The 15,290-nt window shown below is 51.3% G+C and overlaps 1 protein-coding gene across 1 annotated transcript; it reads left to right on the top strand.

Annotated features, from left to right (window-relative positions):
• The first annotated feature begins 390 nt into the window (after nt 1-390).
• LOC135324090 (E3 ubiquitin-protein ligase TRIM39-like) lies at nt 391-7,732 on the top strand. The gene is made up of 8 exons (XM_064499544.1): nt 391-442; nt 1,020-1,040; nt 1,392-1,412; nt 2,234-2,254; nt 2,558-2,578; nt 3,174-3,194; nt 4,704-4,730; nt 5,587-7,732. The coding sequence occupies exons 1-8, from the start codon at nt 391-393 to the stop codon at nt 6,153-6,155; spliced, it is 753 nt and encodes a 250-aa protein (XP_064355614.1). The 3' UTR covers nt 6,156-7,732.
• Nucleotides 7,733-15,290: the final 7,558 nt, after the last annotated feature.

The raw sequence follows: 15,290 nt of genomic DNA, 5'->3' as shown, positions 1-15,290 counted from the left end.
GAGCATTAGTGGAGCTGCTGCCCAGCGGAGGTCTTTGTCTGCAGCTGCAGCCTGCCCAGCAGGGTTGCGTGTGGAAAAAGAGCACATGGGAGGGAGGCAGAGAGGGCCGGATGGCAGAAGCGAAAGGAAGTGTGAGGGAAGGCAGGAAGAAGTGTGAGGAGAGAAGGCAGCTTATCAATAAGCAGGGCAAGAAGGAGGGCAGGAAGCCCTCTTGGCTGACTGGAAAAGGAGGGAATGGTGGAAGTGTGTGAGGGCAGAAGGGCATTAGGAAGGCATTGCAGAAGGAAGGCTGGAGGGCAGGAAGGAAGGGTGAAATGAAGGAAGCAAGGCCTGCAAGAAGGCTTTGGATGGATTGGGGGAAGGGTGGAGCAGAGGCCAGAAGGGGTAAAGATGGGCGTGAGAGAAGGGAGAAAGGTGGTGTGGGGGGAGCATGAATTCTGGGGTGAGCAAAATTCAGCTTGCGTTAGGTCTCTTTGGCTCAGGCGGGTGTCCACAGCGGTGGCCTCAGTTTAGCTGTGTGACGCCAGGTGCCGAGTGGGTTTTCCAGGGCAGGGCTGGACATCAGCACGGCCTGGGCCTACTTGCCCCAGGCTGCCATCTTCTGCCCAGAAGCAGTGGTCTGCTAGGGTCATGCCCGCAGTGCTTTTGCAATCCATCCAGCAGCAGTTTGTAATGGGGCCTTTGCTTTCCTTTGCAGGCCAACTGCAAGGCCAGCTAGGTGAGTGAGTGCGTGGTGGCGGGTGAGGGAGGCTGCTTGTTGCCAGAGGGGAAGGTGGGAATGGGGAGCGCGGTGTGTGCATGGAGGCAGCCCTTGGCCCGGCTGGCCAGGCAGGAAGCCTGCTGCTTGCCTCCAAAGGTGTCCCTTGCCCTGCCACCCTCTGCTGCCACGGCAGCCCTGGCAAGCTGGACTGAGCAGGCAGCAGCGGGTGGAAGCCAGAAGAGCTGCCATTCTTCGGAAGGCTCTCTCTCCACAACACCAACACCTCTCTCTCCTTTCTGCTTCCCTTTGCCTTTTACAGACCGCCTGCTGGAAGAGCACAGTAAGCGCCCTTTCCCTTCTGCTACTTCTTGGGCAACCGTGAAGTGCTGAGACCTCCTTGGGGTACCTGCGCAGCTCAGGAAAGCCTCCTGGCCTCACCCCATTTTGCAGGCACACATGACGTTGTGATAATCAAGGGCCTGTAGAAAGGGAAGGTCATGACGTCAAAGGCTCTCCTTGCGCCCTGGGTTGAGAGGTTGGTCCTGGAGTGGCTGGGGCGCAGAAGCTGGCCCGGGCTGGGAGCTCCAACGAGGGGAAAGGAGAAGTCACCAAGTGCCTGGGTGGGGAGCCGTGGTGGGGTGTGAGCGCAGTGCCCTGTCTTTGCTAAGTGCCTCTTCCCTTGCTCTTGTAGCTCAGGCAAAGGAGGAGAAGGGTAAGTGGTCTGTGCCGCCTGGGACATGGCCCTTCTGGAGAGGTGCCGTGGCGAGAGGCAGCTGCTGGTGTCCCAAGCCCCGGGGCTTCTTGCGGCAGGCAAGGAGCCCATAGTTGTGAGCATTAGTGGAGCTGCTGCCCGTGCGGAGGCTGCCCAGTGGAGGTCTTTGTCTGCAGTTGCAACCTGCCCGGCAGGCTTGTGTGCGGAAAAAGAGCACGTGGGCAGGAGGCAGAGAGGGCCGGATGGCAGAAGCGAAAGGAGGTGCGAGGGAAGGAAGGAACAAAGGTGAGGAGAGAAGGAAGCAATAAGGAGGGCAAGAAGGAGGGCAGGAAGCCATCTGGATGAGTGGAAGAGAAGGGAATGGTGGAGGTGTGTGAGGGCAGAAGGGCATGAGGAAGGAATTTCAGAAGGAAGGCTGGAGGGCAGAAGGGAAGTGTGAAAAGAAGGAAGTAAGGCCTGCAAGAAGGCTTTGGATGGATTGGGGGAAGGGTGGAGCAGAGGCCAGAAGGGGTAAAGATGGGCGTGAGAGAAGGGAGAAAGGTGGTGTGGGGGGAGCATGAATTCTGGGGTGAACAGAACTCAGCTTGTGTTAGCTCTCTGCCTCAGGTGGGTCTCCTCAGCGGTGGCCTCAGTTTAGCTGTGTGACGCCAGGTGCCGAGTGGGTTTTCCAGGGCAGGGCTGGACATCAGCACGGCCTGGGCCTACTTGCCCCTGGCTGCCATCTTCTGCCCAGAAGCAGTGGTCTGCTAGGGTCCTGCCCGCAGTGCTTTTGCAATCCATCCAGCAGCAGTTTGTAATGGGGCCTTTGCTTTCCTTTGCAGGCCAACTGCAAGGCCAGCTAGGTGAGTGCGTGCGTGGTGGTGGGTGAGGGAGGCTGCTTGTTGCCAGAGGGGAAGGTGGGAATGGGGAGCGCAGTGTGTGCCTGGAGGCAGCCCTTTGCCTGGCCGGCCAGGCAGGAAGCCTACTGCTTGCCTCCAAAGGTGTCCCTTGCCCTGCTGCCCTCCGCTGCCACGGCAGCCCTGGCAAGCTGGACTGAGCAGGCAGCAGGGCCTGGAAGCCAGAACAGCTGCCATTCTTCGGAAGGCTCTCTCTCTCCACAACACCAACACCTCTCTCTCCTTTCTGCTTCCCTTTGCCTTTTACAGACCGCCTGCTGGAAGAGCACAGTAAGCGCCCTTTCCCTTCTGCTACTTCTTGGGCAACCGCGAAGTGCTGAGGTGCCGTGAGCCTTAGTGGAGCTGCTGCCTGTGTGGAGGCTGCCCAGCGGAGGTCTTCCTGCAGGGTGGCGTGCGGAAAAAGAGCATGTGGGAGGGAGGCAGAACTGAAAGGCTTTCGAGGAATACCTGGCCCTGCCTGTGCCGAGAGCTCTCCTCTCCAGCCTCCTCAGTTCCTGCCCTGCTCTTGAGAACTCGGCAGCCCACAGCCAGGCACTCCGTGGCAGCGGTGGCCAGCACAGCCCTGCAAGAAAGGGCAGAGTCGCTTCCTCGCAGCCCTCCATCAGGCAGGCTCTTGCTCATGCAGCATACCACTGCCCTCAGGGTGCTGAGAGCACATGGCTGCCTCAGCTCCTGCGGAGCAGAGCTGCTCCCTGACAGGGCCATGACTCCATATCCTCACGCCCGCAGAGCCCTTTTCTTCCTGGGGAGCATGAACTCCAAGAAAGGGTAGGGAGAAAGAACCAAATGCTTGGGTGTGGAGGCCCGGCGGGGTGTGAGCCCAGTGCCCTGTCTTTGCTAAGTGCCTTTTCCCTCCTTTTTGTAGCTCAGGTTAAAGAAGAAAACAGTAAGTGGTTTCTGCTGTTTGGGGCATTGCCCTTCTGAAGAGGACCCTTTCTGAGAGAGAGCTGCTGGTGCCCAAAGACCCCAGGCTTCTTGGGACAGGCAAGGAGCCCATTGTCATGAGCATCAGTGGAGCCACTGCCATTGCTGAGGGCCCCCCGCCCCCCAGCAGAGGTCTTCATCTCAGCTAGAGCCTGGCTGTCAGGGTTGCTTGAGGAACAAGTCCACGTGGGAAAGGGACAGAGGTGGAAAGAAGGAAGAACTGAACTAAGGGAAGGAAGGGAGAAGGGTAGAAGAGAAGGCAGAGAGATGTGGTGAAAGCAGGAGGGAAGGAAGGCCGATGGCTGGAAGGGATGGGAATGGTCAAAGGGAGGAAGGGCCAAAGGAGGGAAGTGCAGAAGAAAGGAGAGGAGGAAGGAGGCAGGGAAGGAAGGGAGGGATTAAAAGGAGGGATTGGATTGAAGGAAGGCAGGAGAAGAGAATCAAAGGGGTAAACATGGGAATGAAAGGCAGGCTGGGGGTGTATTGTTGCTGTGAGCAAAGTCAGCTCGTGTGAGCTCTGTTTGTCTCAGGTGGGTCTCCACAGCAGTGACATTTCTTTGGCTGTGGGACACCATCTGCCAAAAGGCTTCCCAGGACAGGGAAAGCAGTCCCCCAGTGCTTCATGCAATCCAGCCACCAGCAGTTTGTAAACACCTTCCTGCCTTCTTTTGCAATGCAACTGCAAGGGCAGCTAGGCGAGTGCTCTCTGACATGTGAGAGAGGCTCCTCGTTGCTAGAGAGGAAGGTGAGAATGGGGAGCGCTCGGTCTTGACGGGCCCAGGCCTTTGCCCTTGCAGCCAGGAACACAGCCATGAGCTCAGTCTTTGCTTCAGTGCTTCATGCTGTCCATCCACAGGCAGCATGTAACCAGACTTCTCTTTTGTCTGGTGAGGCAACTCAAAGCACAGGTAGGCGAGTGCTCTCTGGCGTGTGAGAGGCTCCTTTCCCTGGAAGCCAGAGTGAGAAGGGGAAAAAGGGATTGGGAAGAGAGCTCTGCAGTGAATTAGGTCAAATGGTCACCCGATGTGAGTGGTTAACACTGGTGTCATAGTCTCATAGATGTGGAAGTGGCACTGTGATCTGAAACGTGGTGGTTGGTCTGGAAGAGCACGCTGATTTTCCCTTCCTGGACAGCCTGTGGATATCTCTGGAGGGACATATGTTTCTCCCTTTTTCACTGTCTGCTGTCTCTCCTGCCAGGGCCCATGTCCCCTCCCCTCCTCCTTTTCAGGGGTCATGTGTGTGTGTGTGAAAGGTTTCCCAAAAAGCAATCTCTCGAATGACCCAAAGAATCCCCCCTCGTCTGGAGGATGACAGGGGCCTTTGGTGTCTTTTCTGACCTGTAGAACCAAGACGTTTCTGCAGAAGAGCATGCTCTTCTGATCAGCCACGTGAAATACACGTTAGCTCAAAGGAGACAAGGCCTCCTTCTCACATCCGCTTACTGCCTCCCTTATTCATTTTCCTACAGAGTTTTTGAACATACAGCGTCACAAAGGTAAGAGAGAAACAAAGAGGCTGACTCCCAGCTCTCCGGGCCTGGACGCATATTTGGAAGTGTATTTGTCCTACGCAGAGAACAATTCAGAGGACACCGTCTTTGCAGCAGGAATTGTTTCTTAACCTTTCCCTTCTTGCCCTGCTGCCCAAGACCCTGCACAAGCCTGTGTTACAGCAGCTGGCATTTCAAGTGGCATTCACTCTTCTCAGAAGAAAAGGGCAGGTTTTAGGAAGAATGAGAGGCTCATTTCAGGGAGTCAGCTGGAACATTTCTACTGCATCTGTTCCTGAGCATGCCTTGCTGACCAGTACCTGGCTGAGCATGGGCAGGGATCAGCAGCTGGGACTCTGCTGCCTACAAAGGCCGATTCAATAAGTATCCCACCAGCCACCCGGCCTGCTTTGGCCGTGCAGTCTTGGCCAGCCTGATTTATCCCCAGACTCATGCAAACAGCTGATGGGCTTCTGCTTTTGCCCAGAGAAGCTGTATGTGCCAAGACATGGTTCTTTTCCTCAGCTCACCTCTGCAGAGTCTCAGTGGTGAAGGAAAAGGGTGGTAATCCCCTTACATTGCTTCTTGGCACTACTTGCATTTGCAACAGAGTGTCTCTGAGTTGCTGTGCATTTGACACACGCTGGCTGCTCTCTCAGCACAACATAGAGGAGAGCAAGGGACATGTGAGATCTGGGAGGGCAATGGTTGGAGGTATCCTGTAGCAGAGGCTAACTAGGGAAGATGGAAGAGGAAGGGGAGGGATGGCAAGGGGACAGGAATATGGGGAGCCAGGGTAGAAAGTTTCAGAAAAGCAGCCCTCGTGGTTTTTGATACTGAAGGAATGACTTGGTCTTTGCAGTGGATGTGTGCCTGGATGCTGACACAGCTCATCCAAGGCTGGAGGTGTCTACAGATGGGGAGAGAGTGACAGACACTGGCACGGCCAGACATGTGCCCAGGACAGAGAAGAGATTTGATTCCCACACTTTCCTTTTGGCCAAGGAAGGATACACATCTGGGAAACACTATTGGGAAGTGGATGTTGGAAAGAGAAGAAACTGGGATGTGGGCATTGCCCGGGAGCCTGTGGCTCGCAAAGGGACACTGACTCTGTCTCCTAAGAATGGCTTCTGGGTCATAGGGTTAGCAGATGGGCAAGAGTATTGGGCCCGCACAGAGCCTTGGACCCGTTTGGCTGTGAGTGGGAAACCACAAAAGATTGGGATCTTCCTGGACACCACAGCCAAGCAGCTGTGCTTTTATAATGTCAGCAAGAAGACAGCTGTGTACACTTTCAGCCTTGGTGGAGATAGCAGCCAGGAAGGGAAGTTCTTTCCCTTCTTCTCAACAGGCTCCACTTCTGCAAAGCTCGACACAGAGCCACTGAAAATAGTCCAGGGCTTTGAGGAGGATCATGATGATGAGTAAATGGATTACCAATATGGAGATCCAGGAAGAGACTGCACTCCTGTCAGACATCTATCCCCAGCTTTGTGCCCTCCAATCAAAGCGCTACAGCAAATTCCTACCAGACACTCCCATCACTGCTTGCTAATCCTTCAATGCTAGTCCTTTAATGCCAGTCAAGAAGGAGAAGCCTTCGAGTTCAGGCTGCTAGCCAATCACTGCAGTTTCCCTTCACTTCTTGTTTATAGGCCAATCACTGAAAACAGCAGATAACATCCGTGAGGTGTATTTGTCCAAAAAGACAGCCCTCCTATGGGACGGGAAGGCTTTGTGAGGAGCTTCCAACCACACTTCTCAACAACACCTCAGACTTGTATGCTTGGACCATCACATGTCACACCAGGTCCCTCCCCTGCCAGGTCAAAGAAGCAGGCACCTCCTAAAAGCAGCTTGACTCTCCGCTCATCAGTGCTGCAGAAACCCCCTTTGTTTTGGAAGGGTGTGAAAGCCATTTTCAGAGATTCTCAGAGAGTGAATAGCCTTCCCTTTGAGGTGAGAAAGGACTGACCTCACGCATCAAAATCAAGGTACGCAAGCTTTCCAGGTCCATTAGTGCTCTGCCCAGCTCTCCTGCCTTCCTGCCGTTTCTGGCTGCACGTGTTCAGTCACTTGTCTAATGCTCTCCCTTTTGATTCAGCACTCAGCACTGAACCTAGGCGCTGACTATACAAAGTGAACCACTTGATGGGCTGTGAGAGGGAAACCAAGCAAGACTGCAGGCCATTTGCACTCATCCTCAAGAACACTGTCATTTGGCAAAACCCACGCAAAGTCTCCCTCACACAGTTCTCCAAATAGCCTCTGGCAGAAGGAGAATGTTTTTCCCTCCCTCTCTGTTGTGGGTGACTGCTGCCAGAACACCCGATCCCAAGGTGCTGGCAGTAGCACAATCAACAGAGGAGGCACCGGACACACAGTCAAGCTCCTGGCAGAAAAAGCTGGCAGAGTGAGATCCATTTCATCAATCTCTTATTTTAGAGTGAAAGGCAGCTGCAGCCCAACATGCTCTCCAGCAAGCTCTGGTTGGCATGATGCAGCAACTGGCACAGACACATCAGACCAGCTACGACTCTCTGCTCTTCTGCCTGATTTTGCTAACGCTGATTGTCAAAAATCCAGCTGTAATGCTTGTGCCAAGTGCATTGCATGTAACTGGGATTATAAACAGCAATGGATGTGGGAATTGTGTTGCTGTTTTGTTCCTTTGACAACTTCTCAATGTCCTTTAATTTTTAAGCAACTAAAGGACCGTAGCTCTCATACAGGTGAGGAAGCCAAGCAGGGGCCAGCTCCTCTGATGCCCATGATCCAGAGTGCAGGATGCAGTGGAGCTGGGTTCCCAAACACTTACTGCATCCAGCGGAGGAAAACTTCATGGCGTGTATTTACAAGCCTTACAGAGACATCCGCAAGAGCTGAGCAGCAGTCATTTGCTAGAGTCACCTCCCCAAGAGAGGGCCGAGGGGATGGTGAGGGATGGAAGACTTTCTCCTTGAAAACGCCATGACTGAATCAATAAAGGCAGATCATGAATCTGAGCTTTGAAGCAAAGAGCAAATCGCAGAGTGTTAAGTCGTGTAACCTGCTGAATTTTAGGAGGTGGGGCACATCTGTTTTAATCCATTTCCCTTCCCTGGTTTCCCAGTACACGGGTCTGCAGGACATGGCAGCCTCCTCAGGGCACCTGGCAGCTTCCACGCCCTCCCTGGTAACACCCCGAAGGTCTTGGCAGCAGGGCTTCACCTTCTCTTCACCTTCCCGCTCAAAGTGGTAGTCAGGGTCCTGTCCAAGGTGTCCCGGAGGATGCAGGGCACAGGGTCAGGAATATCTTGGGGCCTTCTCTCTGCCCTGGCGTGGAAGCCATCTGCCCCATACACACTGCTCTGAACGTGGTCCCTGCAGAGGGTGACCTGAAATGGTCTTCAGACTACATATCAATGGACTGTCTCAGGATGGGGGACATGAGGAAATAGAGAATTATACATTTCATACTTCCAAGCTGAACCCTCACCTGCCTGTTTAAGACTGAGGAGCAAGTTCAGAGTCTGAGTCAAATGGCCTTGATCCTGCCCTCCTTGTGGGGGACACGAGTAGGTGATGGGTAGGCACCTCTTTCCCCTCTCAACACCTCATAGTTCATCCCAGCTAGCTCAGACTCCCACCGAGGCCATGGATTGCCCTTTACAGGTGTAGACTGAGTTTTGTTGTCAGAAGGTCCAATGTCTTTTGGGGAATGGTGGGGCATCCTACCTGGCCTCCAGCCTTTTCTTCAGAAGGATCGGTGTCCTGCCATGCCTGCTAGTGCTCCATGGCTATGCCTAGGCATCCGGAGGCAGAATCTGTCTGAATGCCTGCAAACATCCAGACCTGGATAATGTGAATCCTACTGCAGAAGCCCAAGATGGGGTACACTCCTTTTAGAAACAGGAGTGGGCGCCACAGATCTCAGTCTCTTCTGGAAGCCTTTTAAACCTACAGTCAGCTTCTGAGGTGGCGTACATCAGACTCTCTCCTGTTTCACTGTTACCCTTCACTTATAGGCTGCTGTTCGGGACACATTCCTGGGGAAAGGACATATTGCTGGAATTCTCTTAAGTGCCTAATTAAACACTGTGCTTTCCCCCCTTTTCTTCACTCACTCTCGGACTCCTGGGCATTGCAGAGTCGAGCACTGCCTTCTCTAAATTGCCGTAGGGAGGGAAAATTAAGGTCCAAACTCAAGTACTGTGCAGGGCTCAGGAGAGAACGATTCACCTGCTTCTCATTGTTCACAAGTCACTACCCACAAACAAGTCGTAGGCACTGTCTGCTGGCACACTCTCATGCTGTACATATGCACATTTGCTCCCTCCATTTGGTTTCATTGCAAATTACTGCCCCTCCTTACAGAGAACAACACAGAAGAAAGGTGACATGTGGTCCTTTGGTTTAAGAAGAACTGCCTCCTCCTTAGATGCCTTGGCTTGTCTGAAAACATTTCTGGAGCAGGAACATGCAGAATCTAAGAGAGGCTCGTGTGCTGAGGAGCAGCTAGGAGCAGGGCCACACCATACAAACAGCAGTAACTAGAACCAAGTCTTTCTCCCCAGCCACAGTTCACTCTAGGCTGTGAGTGATGTGCCATGGCATAAGGGAGAAGCAGTTGACCATTCTCACAGTTGTCCATCTGAAAGAAGGAACGCTGCTAAAGCCTTGTAGCTATCTCTTCATTAGGAGTTAGGTATTTCATATACACCTATGACTTTACCTTGCTGAAGTGTTCTTTCTTTAATGAACATGGTGAATCAAGGCATACTTGAGAGATGGCAAAAATCAGCTCACAGAGAACCAGGAAGTTTGGTATAACTTTCTCAGATTTCACAAGTTCTCTTTAAGCGGTTGTTTTACTAGTGGTCCCTTGACATCTGAACCTGCCCTCCCCTGCTGCTGGTTGAGTCCCAGCTGAGGGTGCCTCCTGCTTCCCCAAAGGTTGGGCACTGTGGCTCTGTAGCATGTTGAGCTACTAATCAGCTGGCTACAACTACCTTTATCTGTTTTCTAAATGAACTGTGCCTTAATGGCAGCTGTGAAGGAGAGGAGAAGGGAGATCTTATCTCCCTGTAATACCAGCCTGGCAAGCAGGACCTGTGAGGTATACGACTCCTATTTCCTTCCCAGAAAGAACACATGATTTCTGAACATTAGCTGTCTGTGGGGAGAGATTGTCTCTGTCATTAGAAACAGAAAACCCTATATGGCTGTCCAACAAACAATTCCAGTCAGCATAACATGGCTTTGGTGTGGAACAAAATTGTCCTTCCCTGCACTGCCTGTCCTCCCTCCCCTGCTTGTCCTTTCATCTTTGCCTCTCCCTGCCCGCAGCAACAACAAAGAAACTGATGGGGTGAAAAATTAACCATTATGACCAGGGGAGCAAAGATCTTTCTTACACCTATCTCCCTCCTTCCTTACTCCTTCCTCCCTCCTCTTTACACCCTTCCATGACTCCTTGGGCTCCCTGAGAGGAGGGAACAGCAGCTTTGGGGAGCACTGCCCATGACACTCCTTCCCCTTCCTTCCTGGTTATGAATCAACGAATACAGCAAAGGCTGCAGCTGATCCCTACTTGCCCTCTGCTCTTTTCCTGTAGCAGCAAAGTGAAACGGAGCACCCTCAGCAAGACGCAGGTGGAGAGACAGTATCTACCAAGGTACGAGAGCTTCTCCTTACTACTCTTCTGCAGTTGTTTAATCCATTTAGCTCTGTGATGCTGTGAAGGTTTCCTGCAGTTTTGTTTTGCATACCTGCACAAAGTTGCTTCTGAACCATGCGATCCCTGTGGCTGTGCACTAGTAACGGAAGTGCGCAGGTTGAGAAAGCAACCAAACAAAGTTTGCTTACTTTAAGCCATCTACTAGAATAGTAGAGAAATGGTGGGCCCATGTAATCCACTTGCTCTTGAGAGAATCCACACAAAATACAAGGTTTCAGCTTGGGAAAAGAGTTTATAAGGAAAAGGAAAAGAAGAGAAATAAATCAAACAGCTCCAGAATCTGCCAGCCAGCCATGTTTGCTATGGTTAGCACTGAAAGCATTCACAGTTCCTTCCACTGGGCTCTGAGATAGACTTTCCTACGATAAGTTAGTGGTAAATACTCCTTTGGGAAAAGCTTGAAGACTCTCCTCAAGGGTGTTCTTGGTTCCATTAGGCTGCTCTGCAAAGACCGGTAGAAATTCTTACCCCCCCCTGGTTTCTGGTTTCAGCAGAAGGCAGAAATCCTGGCCCCTTCCACAGAGCTGCTAAACGGGACCCCGAGACAGAAGGCTGAAACCATTCTGAGGCTTTTGGCCAGGCACTTCTCTTTCAGCTTTCCTTTCTGCCAGCTGCAATGTGCCAGCACTCAGTGACCAGCAAGGCAGGAAGCTCAGTCAGGGCACCTGCTTCTTCCACCTCCAGTATGTGGGAAAGGCGGGTGTTGTGCTCAGCACTGCAAATCTCCCTCACAGCCCTTAGATGGTGCATGTGGCCACAGCAGACAGTCCCTTCCTGCCAGCTTTCATCAGGACATGTCCTGCCCCTTCACTGCACCAGTCCAACCCCCAGCACGATGCAGCTAGCACTAGGAACCTTCGGCAATCATGCAGCTGTGCCACGAGGTGGTTTAGGAGCTGATGTGACTGAGATGGAAGTGATCTTGGTTGGGTTAGCTGTTGGCTGGATGCAGCTGCCTGAAATGGCTGCCCACAAAGTCCTCTGGACACCTGTGATGGGGTAAAGGAGAGGGATGGAGTCAGGAGACCTACCTGCCCAGTCTGCTGTGCTGCTCTGCACCTGCGCTCCAGGTCCCTCTCCTGGTTGCACCTGTGAAGACTTGGAAGGGCAGGGGCCAGCACCAAGCCATTACCCCTTGTAATTGCTGCTGTGTTGCTTGTGAGAAAGCCACGGAAAGCCAGAATGTCTGCTCTGGTCCAATTTTTCCACTTAGTCTTGTCAAAGGTGGGCTTACTCTGGTGCAGTGGAGGACACCGACTGCAAATCGCTAATGCATGGACATTTCCTCACACGGATGTTTGTTTAAGGGGTGTGTACTATTCAAAACTGGTCATGGTTGCACGTATCAACTGTGAGAGTCTCCTCTTCAGGACCACTGGAGACCTGCTGTGGTTGATCAGCCACATGGTCTGGCAAGCAGTTTCTGTACCTCGGCATTGGCTGGTCAGTGCCATGATCTGCCAGATAATCCCAAAGTTTGACTGATTAGTTCCAGAGCAAAGAAGTGTAGCGTGATGGCCTTTCCAGGCTGGAGACAAAGCAAGTCCTTGAAGAGGAGGAATCAGTGACAGAAGGGTGGGCATGTGTTAACAGCTGTCTTCCAATGCTCTGATTTCCTCATCTTCCTGTGTCTTCATTGAATGGTTGATACTTTTATTAGGAACAAAGGAATGTACAAGCAGACAGAAACCTCAAAGCAAAATAAGGCCCTAACCGTGGCCATTCTAACAAAAAATTGGAAGAGCCATTTTGAGAAGTGCATGTGAACATGAAAGGAGGAAGTCTTCATTATTCACGTCTCATCCTTTGGCAGCAGTAAAGGATGAGCTCTTGGTCATTGGACCACTCTTTATTAGTGCTGAGATTTATATTCGCTGTGCTACTAAGAATAACAATAGGAATGGTGAATAACGGGAATAATATTATTCTGAGCATTCAAGAATACTAACTAAGAAGAGTGCTATTAGTAGGAACGTTCTTCTTCATCTGTATGCCAAGGCCCAAGGGTATACACTCAGAATAAGAGAAGGGAACCTTCCTTTGGTGAACAGTTGAAGAGCTGGGCTTCCCTGTAACGTGACAAGGGATGAAGTGAAAAACAATATTTTAAGGAAAGAAAGGCAAGATGTGGTACTTGGGCTAACGGAGGGTTTTGTTATGTTATTTTTCACTGTTTCTTCCCTTGCAGCACACCAGAAATGATGAATTTCTGGGCTCGGAAAGCAAGAAGCAAAGGAACACTCTGTTTCCTCTTCTGTTTTCTACTTCTAATATGTCTTCACTTATCAAGTAAGCAATCCTCCTTCAAATGCTCCCTTCCTATTCTTCATAGTCATGCTGAAGGGGCTTATCTCTATAGGCATTTGCTGTTGTTATCTGCACTGTACTCCACGCAAGGCCATATTCCTACCCAACTGCAGAGGCTGGTGACATGTAGAGGCTTTCTCAACAAAGAGGAAAAGAACCCACAAACCAACCAAAGACATAGCCACAAGCTGCCCTGCTCACACGCATTCCCGTTCAAGCCCCTTGCCTTTTCCGGACTAAAGAAATGGGTTTTGTGACACCCCCTCAACCGACCCTCCATCTTGTGAAGTCACTGGTGTTTGACGTTCAGAAAGTCCTGGGGTTCCTCTGGGTGGATGGACTGCAGTTCTTGCAGTCCTTTCCCAAACCAGGTGAGATGGTCATGTCAGAAATTCTGCCATCTCCACTGCGTATTAAGTCCGTGTGACAGACGAGATACAAGGAATGCCTAGGCTTTCAGTTAAGCATAGTCAAACTCACTCAAAGTGTTGCTCTCCTGATGGTAGTAGATTTGCACTGAAACTCCCTTAAGCCACAGCTTTTTCTCCTCTGGCTTGTGTCTTCTATGTCTCTTGTGTGCAACACCTGTCAGATGTGTTCCCCATTTGGCAGAGCCAAGGATTCCACAAGCAAATGTTAGCAAAGGGCCCGAGGTCTTTGACAAGCATTTGTAAGGATTAGCAATAGGAAGAAGTGGCTGACGGTCTGACAGAACCATGTGATCAGTGCTTGGGCACATAAGGAACAAACCTAATGTGACTCCACAGAGCCCGGTGGGAACGGGTGAGCAGTGCAACCTGGAAGCTGCCTGGCTGTGGTTGCACAGACCTAAGTGCAGTCTGAATTATTTTTCCTCTCTGTGAGGTTGTCCTCCTGAGGAAGGAGAGAAACACCTCTTAGCAGATAACGATTCATTGGGAGGCAGGGACAATACTGTCCACGCTGTAGAGAAGAGAAGGATGACTGGGGCTTTGCTGTTTCCCTGGTTGTGCAAACCAGCCCGGGCCTGCCTAGCTCCTTCCTCATACATTTCCCCTTGGTGCTGTGGTGGGATACAGAGGATGGGCATGGGGAGGGGTGGGAAGGTCGTTCATATACATGAACCCCTTGCACTGGGATATGACTGTCCGCAGGAAAGATGAGGTTTCAGTCCAAAGGAGTCACTGTGACAGGAGCAATGCTGGCTCTGTAGCCAGAAGCTGGAGGTATGAAACTCAGCTTTCTGGTACTCATAAGCTCGTTTTGCCTACATGCATGCAGTAAAGAGTGAAAATGGCCTAACAAGCTGTATTTCCATTAAAGGTGTGAAAGGAGAGATCAGGAACAAGGATAAACAAGGTAAGAGACCACACCCAGTTTTAAGAGCAGCTGTGATGATTCTCCAGGTCTCCTGCCTCTGGTGAGGTGACTGAGATCACCCAGTTACTTCTCCCCCCACATCCCTGTATTAACCCTGCCTCACAGTCTGGGATGGTTTCACCTGTTGGGGGACCAAGGCTTCATCTGTGATGAACTCAACTGTCAGCTACCCCTCTTTGCTGTTCTGTATCCACCCCAGCAGCCCTGCCTCCCTTGCCTTCCTGCTCCCCTGCCTGCTTTTTCTCACTACCACAACTTCTGTGAGGAGAGCCCCTGGCAGGAATGGTCGTGACACGGAGAAAGGAGACATCCCTGCAGCAAAATGAGAGCCTTACAAACAACTTCGCACCCTTGCCAGCATTCTCATTCTTTCTCCCAGCCATCTCCCATCCCATGCTCTAACCTTTGCTGGGGTGTTGTCACAGTACCTGCTCAGCTCAGGAAAGTTTCCTGGCCCTACCCAGTTGTGCAGGGCAAAGGACTCCTGGTGCCTTCTTGAAGAGGCTGGATATGTATCCCCTATATCCTCAATTTCCAACTCCTTTTTCTCCTTCAGAAAACTTCATATGAAATACACTTTCCACTGCTATGCTTGCAACTTAGATGTTAGAGGTGAAAAGAAAGTTTCTAATGTTGTTCTTGCTTTGATCTGTGCCATTCTCTGAATTGGAAATATTGTGTATGTATGAAATACTGAACATAATCTTTTAGAAAATGCAGGTTGGTCTGCACCGTTCATCGTGCTAACAACTCTGGCAAGCCTAAACCTCCTCCTCATTTTTATACTACTCTGGTGTTTCATTGACAGTAAACAAAAACAGGAAGGTAAGATTTTGAAGGAACCCTCTGGTATCTTTTGTTCCCTCCATAATGTGAAATTAAACCCAAGAATTTAGTGATAAACCATAGTCACCGAGTGCCATGCCCTCAGGCATCCAAGTCATCCATGGCAAATGTGACAAAAGACAGACAGGAGACTTGTGTTCTTCTGGAGCAAGAGCTGCAGGCAAAGTGAGATCCATAGTAAAAAGAGGATCCCACCATAGGAGTCAGAAGACTATGGGCTCTCACTCCTCTGCTGTGTAATGCATGTTCCATTCCACCGTCATGTCCATTGCTCTGTCACACATGTGTAATCATTTCCACCAGTATTCCACTCACCATTGTTTGGAAAACAT

The sequence above is a fragment of the Dromaius novaehollandiae genome, chromosome 31 (assembly GCF_036370855.1).
Source record: "Dromaius novaehollandiae isolate bDroNov1 chromosome 31, bDroNov1.hap1, whole genome shotgun sequence".
In the NCBI taxonomy this organism is placed as follows: domain Eukaryota; kingdom Metazoa; phylum Chordata; class Aves; order Casuariiformes; family Dromaiidae; genus Dromaius; species Dromaius novaehollandiae.
This window is presented reverse-complemented; position numbering and strand designations above follow the sequence as displayed.

What these genes read in the sequence shown, in the direction of transcription:
- LOC135324090 (XM_064499544.1), top strand. Translation starts at nt 391, where the DNA reads ATGGGCGTGAGAGAAGGGAGAAAGGTGGTGTGGGGGGAGCATGAATTC. An exon ending in TCAGGCAAAGGAGGAGAAGG is followed by an intron (nt 1,413 to 2,233) that starts GTAAGTGGTCTG and finishes TTTCCTTTGCAG; the next exon opens with GCCAACTGCAAGGCCAGCTA. An exon ending in CCGCCTGCTGGAAGAGCACA is followed by an intron (nt 2,579 to 3,173) that starts GTAAGCGCCCTT and finishes TCCTTTTTGTAG; the next exon opens with CTCAGGTTAAAGAAGAAAAC.